The sequence below is a fragment of the Aedes albopictus genome, chromosome 1 (assembly GCF_035046485.1).
Source record: "Aedes albopictus strain Foshan chromosome 1, AalbF5, whole genome shotgun sequence".
In the NCBI taxonomy this organism is placed as follows: domain Eukaryota; kingdom Metazoa; phylum Arthropoda; class Insecta; order Diptera; family Culicidae; genus Aedes; species Aedes albopictus.
In genome coordinates this window covers 171,645,120-171,650,996 of record NC_085136.1, presented here as the reverse complement: position 1 = coordinate 171,650,996, position 5,877 = coordinate 171,645,120, and the positions used below count along the sequence as shown (strand labels likewise).

The following is a 5,877-nucleotide window of genomic DNA, read 5'->3' as shown; positions in this document are numbered from 1 at the left end:
TATAACTTGTTGTACTTCCCAAGTTGTCCTCAAGGCGAATTGCTCTCTCCTTGTAGAATTCTTCAAGTGCACAAGAAAAAAGATAATAAATTTGTCAGTTTTGTTGCTGATACAGCTTTCATGTCGACAGAAAAGTTTGGTGAATTATTATTGTTATCGGGATTAGTTTATTACACAAATTGGAAATATTTCCGTTGTGTAACAAGGATGCTAAATGCCAACCAAATTTATCGTATATATGTTACAAGATACTTCCAAAAATTGCAACGCGCTTCCATTACACAGCGTAACAAAAATTAACGTTTGGTCTGTCTCAAGAGCAAACTTATGTGTCTCTGACAGTGTTCCGTCGTGGAACGGGGATTTTGCGGGTGATCGGGATTTGGGACCGGTAGTTCGATTCAAGAGTGGACTGTAAGACCCTTGCTACCACTGACACAAGAAAAAGACGGTTTTTCACTTAACTAAACTTAAACTACTGTATTTCGGTATTTGGTTGGTTTCGTACAAGTCGGGGGCGATTCTAAACTGTTTTTCGTTCGTGGTTGAAAATGGACTGTTTCTGTCGGTGGTTGAAAGCTGACTGTTGTGCGGTGGCGGCGTCGAGTGTACGGAATGGGTAGACAGATGAATGGGAAGGAGAAGGATAGCACTTGCATGCAACGATCGTGGCGGCGGTGGAATCTTCCACGCATATGAACGCTGTGGTGGTTCGGTCGTCGTCGGCGGCTCCGGTGATCACGCAGTACATGGCTGAACGAACAGAAGGCGCTGTTTGCCAGGTACATAAGATCACGCAGAATATGGTTGGGCGGTTGGTCGGTCGACTGTCGACTCTTGCGTGTATGTTCGTTCATGTTGTCGTTTGATTGTATGGAACTGTTGGATAGGCATATGGACGACGGGGTGTGTGATAGGGAAACTAGGGGCAAAATATTCGCGGGTATTCCTTCGCGTTGGCGTGAACATACTCCCCGGCCAGAATAGGTGGGAGAATGCTGGCCAGCCTCTGGGTCGGCTCGTTGAGTGGACGCGTTCGAGACACACGCTCCACAAAGGCTTCACTGGGTCGGATTTGCTTCGGGGAATCTGGTGGTTTCCTTGGCCAAGTATCGGAATGGAGATATTCGAAAGCACCAGTCGAGTTGACCGGCGGCGGATCCAATGGTGGTTGGTCGAACTTCAGGACCACCACGATCCACAGCTTCTTCGGTGGTTTTTCCAAGACCGGACGGATTCCGGAGGACATGAGGGCACGTTTCGTAGCTGGGCGGGTTTCTGTTGTCTTCGGAATTTGTACTTGATTCGTTCTGCTTCGGACACGCTTGCGTGCCGGACGGATTCCGGCTGTCGGTGATGTTCTATTCGTCTTGCTAATCACTGCAACAGTGCTGGATGACATCGGGTTTGACTGGGTCACCGGACGGAGATCGGTGGGCTTCGGGGATGGCTTGGCTACCGGACAGAGACCGACTGAATCGTTGAAGGGTTTGGCTTCCGGATTGACTCTGGTGGGTATCGCGGTCGGCTTCACCACTGAACTCGTTCTAGTGAACTTTTGGCCTGGCGGGTTGGCTTCGATGTGCGTCAAGGTCGGTTTGGCTGCCGGAAAGGGACCGACAGACATCGGGACGGAATCGACCATCGGATGAGCACCGGTGGACGTCAGGATCGGCATGACCATCGGGCTGGAACCGACGGGCATCTTTTTCGTAGTTGAACACCGAATGGGTATCGGTGGACCTCAGAGCGTAGTTGCCCACTGAATCGTTTCCAGTGGACATCGGGATCGGCTCGACCACCGGACTAGCACCGGTGGACCTCTGGACGAAAATGCCCACTGGACTGTTTCCAGCAGACATCGGAGTCGGCTTGACCATCGGACGAGAACCGACGGCCGTCGGGGCGGAACTACCCACTGGACTGGCTCCAGCGGACGGCGAAATAATCTTGGTCACCGGAGGGGAACCGGCGGACACGTAGGCGTAATTGATCACCGAACTGGCATCGGTGAACCTCTGGTCGGAGCTGCCCACTGGACTGGTTCCAGTGGACATCGGGATCGGCATGACCACCGGACTAGTACCGGCGGACCTCTGAGCGGAACTGCACGCTGGACTGGTTCCAACGGACATCGGGGTCGGCTTAACCATCGGATGGGAACCGACGGCCATCGGGGCGGAATTGTCCACTGGACTGGTTCCAGCGGACGGCGAGATCGTTTTGCCCACCGGAAGGGAACCGGCGGACATCATGGTCGGCTTGGTCGCCGAACGGGCATCGAAAGACGTAGTGGTTGACTTCTTCACTGGGTTGGCACCGATAGACATCAGGGCCGGCGTGGTCACCGGTGAAGCTTCGACTGTCGACAGGAACGGCTTCAACACCGGAGGAATTCCGGCTACATCGGGTCGCTTCGGATGTGATTCAACAGCACACGGGTACTGGTCTTGCACCGGACGAAATCCGGTCATCGCGGTTGGAAGCGTCGGCGTCGGAACGGATTCGGCCACGTACGGGATCTGGGGCACCGGACAAGATCCGGTCACGCATCGGGACTGCTTCCATGTCGGAAGAGTGTCGTTCTTGCACTGAAGCGGATGAAATACCGGTAGGGAACCGGTCGTTGATTGAAGAGGCTGGGATACCGGTTGAGAACCGGTCGAATAGTGGGACACCGGAGGCATTCCGGTTGGCATCGGGTTCTGCTTAGGCGTCGGGTGGAATCCAGGAGGCGGGTGAAACGGCATCAGTACCGGACCGAGTCCGGTTAGCATCGGGATCGTCATCGGCTTCGATTCTTCGGTCTTGCTGTTGACAAACTCGGTCGGCTCGTTGCCGACGCGTGAATCTTTCTCGCTTGTCGGAGGATTGCGGATCTCGACGAAACCACGAATAGGGATCGTGTTCTTGGTTGCTTCATCGTGTGGCGGCTTCTCGATCTGGGTTGGGTTTGTGATAATCGTACTCACCTTTATTTCGTTTGGTAATGACGTGCGTGGCGTTTCGTTTACAGCGGGAATCGGAACGGGCTGTTCCGTCATTGGTTTCGGCGTTTGGCTTCGGATCGGAGGGGTGTTCCAGCGTGGCGCAGTGAAGCTGTTGAATGTTGTCCATCGATTGTAGTTACCCGTGCCACTGGCGGTCGGGACGGAAAGCAAAAGATTTTTCACCAGGGCGCAGGCATTATTGTGGGTGTCCTCAAAGTGCGAGAAATCCTCTTCAAGGTCGTCGAATCTCTCAGCTGAGAGTACGGACAAAAGTTCACTATATACTCGCTCATACTCCTGGTAGTGACACTGAAGTTTGATTTCATAACTCTTCAATCGTACAGAACTCGCATTGGTGCCCCCATCACTAATTCGCTCGTGGATTTTCTTCACTTCGGCTTCAACGTGACTTCGTTGGGCGAACAGTCGTTCAATATTGGCCATTTTCGGAATGAGGATCACTTCACACGCGCACGATTCATTCGGGTTCAATTTTGTTTCAGACACTTACATTACTTAAAATTTCGGAAAAACAACACCGCTTTTTCTTCGCCAATGCAGGCTACGGAAAAGTCTGTTTGTCTGTGGTTCGGGATCGAGCTACTGAGGCGGGAACGACAGATTTTCTCTCGGTAGAAATAATGTTTACTTTCGGTGACAACAATCGGACGGCATTGTCCCATTCGCTGATGGGTGACAACACAGCTGCGGCTGCAGCTTCTCGCGACACTGACTCGATCCGGTTCGTTAGGACCATATGTTCCGTCGTGGAACGGGGATTTTGCGGGTGATCGGGATTTGGGACCGGTAGTTCGATTCAAGGGTGGACTGTAAGACCCTTGCTACCACTGACACAAGAAAAAGACGGATTTTCACTTAACTTAAACTACTGTATTTCGGTATTTGGTTGGTTTCGTACAAGTCGGGGGCGATTCTAAACTGTTTTTCGTTCGTGGTTGAAAATGGACTGTTTCTGTCGGTGGTTGAAAGCTGACTGTTGTGCGGTGGCGGCGTCGAGCGTACGGAATGGGTAGACAGATGAATGGGAAGGAGAAGGATAGCGCTTGCATGCAACGATTGTGGCGGCGGCGGAATCTTCCACGCATATGAACGCTGTGGTGGCTCGGTCGTCGTCGGCGGCTCCGATGATCACGCAGTACATGGCTGAACGAACAGAAGGCGCTGTTTGCCAGGTACATAAGATCACGCAGAATATGGTTGGGCGGTTGGTCGGTCGACTGTCGACTCTTGCGTGTATGTTCGTTCATGTTGTCGTTTGATTGTATGGAACTGTTGGATAGGCATATGGACGACGGGGTGTGTGATAGGGAAACTAGGGGCAAAATATTCGCGGGTATTCCTTCGCGTTGGCGCGAACAGACAGATTTTGGGCCGCTGAATCCGAATCCGGGCTCAGATTTGCTCCAACACGTCACAATTTTGAGCTATACCTCAATTTATAGGGCAAAATATGCAATTTTGGGCTTTTTTGACTGCAAGTTATAAAGCATGGAAATATTTTTATTTAATCAATCAAAAGGTTAATTGGTCAATTAACATCTAAATTAACGACGCATGCAAAATATTTCGTTTTACCATATCGAATTTGCTAGTTTTAAGCGATTTATGTTAGGTATGATATTTCCCATACAAGTCACCCTCCAAATGTTGCATGCAAGTTTTCATACTAGCATAAAATGCTTAAATCTATCAAATTTGATTAGGTAAAACGAAATATTTTGCATGCGTCGTTAATTCAGATGTTAATTGACCAATTAACCTTTTGATTGATTAAATAAAAATATTTCCATGCTTTATAACTTGCAGTAAAAAAAGCCCAAAATCGCATAGTTTGCCCTATAAATTGAGGTATAATTCAAAATTGTGACGTGTTGGAGCAAATCTGAGCCCGGATTCGGATTCAGCGGCCCAAAATCCTTCGGAGACACATAAGTTTGCTCTTGAGACAAAAAAAATGTTGCGCAGTGTTATAATGCAATTATAAAATATTTAAATATATTATTCCTGGTAATTAGATCATTGTTCATGAGCTTTCTCAACATGGCTTCCATTGAAATCTAGACCGGTGATCGATCCATTATCGATGGTTTTAATCAACATCACCATAAGATCGTCTTAAATTTCTTTCAACTCATGCCAGGGCTAAAAGCATAACTCAAGAATACTAGGATTTATAACGTTCTCAATGCAGCCTGGTTGGCCTCCATCAAGAACGTCTTAAATTTATTTTATATTAAGCAAGGGTAAGAAGTTTTACTCAAGAGTACTCAGGTTTATAACATTCTTGATGTAGGTTTATGCAAACTCCGCCGAGATCGTCATAAATCATGTGCGCCAAATTGTAAACAAACAATAAATAATCGCACCGCGGTGGATTTTGTAAATCTCGTCCGATTAATTTAATCATCAGCCTAGTACCTTTGCCAACCAGGCAGACCTTTTTTCGATAACCGGCCTTGATGCGGTGCAGTGCCTCATTCCTCTGGTCAGCATTCCCAACAGGTAAGTAGTTGTTGATTTTGAAGATCGATGATTGGAACCCCGATTGCACGGGAATTGACGTCCTGGATTACCAAACCCACCACATTTCGGATGCTGCAACCGGAGGAATTTGGCACTGCACCACGTCGCGGTTAGGATCCCGGGTAGGTGTTCTTGATTGGCAGCAATAATAGAACGATGAGAATCAAAATCTGATGATTGAGTTTTTTTTCTTGTATTTTTCATGTACCAAACTGTTCTCATGCGGTTGCTCTTGATCAAGAACGGATGATTGAAGATAACTACAAGGGGCCCCTATAGCCGAGGCGGTAAACGCACGGGTATTCAGCATGACCATGCTGAGGGTGACGGGTTCGATTCCCGG

The 5,877-nt window shown here is 48.9% G+C and overlaps 1 protein-coding gene across 1 annotated transcript; it reads right to left on the bottom strand.

Moving 5' to 3' along the window:
- Positions 1 to 922: 922 nt before the first annotated feature.
- On the bottom strand, positions 923 to 3,434 carry LOC134289809 (mucin-2-like). Its single transcript, XM_062856363.1, has 2 exons — positions 1,744 to 3,434; positions 923 to 1,688 (listed from the first exon to the last, which is right to left on the bottom strand). Exons 1-2 carry the CDS (start codon positions 3,432 to 3,434, stop codon positions 923 to 925), a joined length of 2,457 nt encoding a protein of 818 aa, XP_062712347.1.
- Between the last annotated feature and the right edge of the window lie 2,443 nt (positions 3,435 to 5,877).

Coding starts and splice junctions, on each gene's coding strand:
- LOC134289809 (XM_062856363.1), bottom strand. CDS start 3,434: ATGGCCAATATTGAACGACTGTTCGCCCAACGAAGTCACGTTGAAGCC. Junction 1,689..1,743: donor GTGGGCAACTACGCTCTGAG/GTCCACCGATAC, acceptor CGTCGGTTCCAG/CCCGATGGTCATGCCGATCC.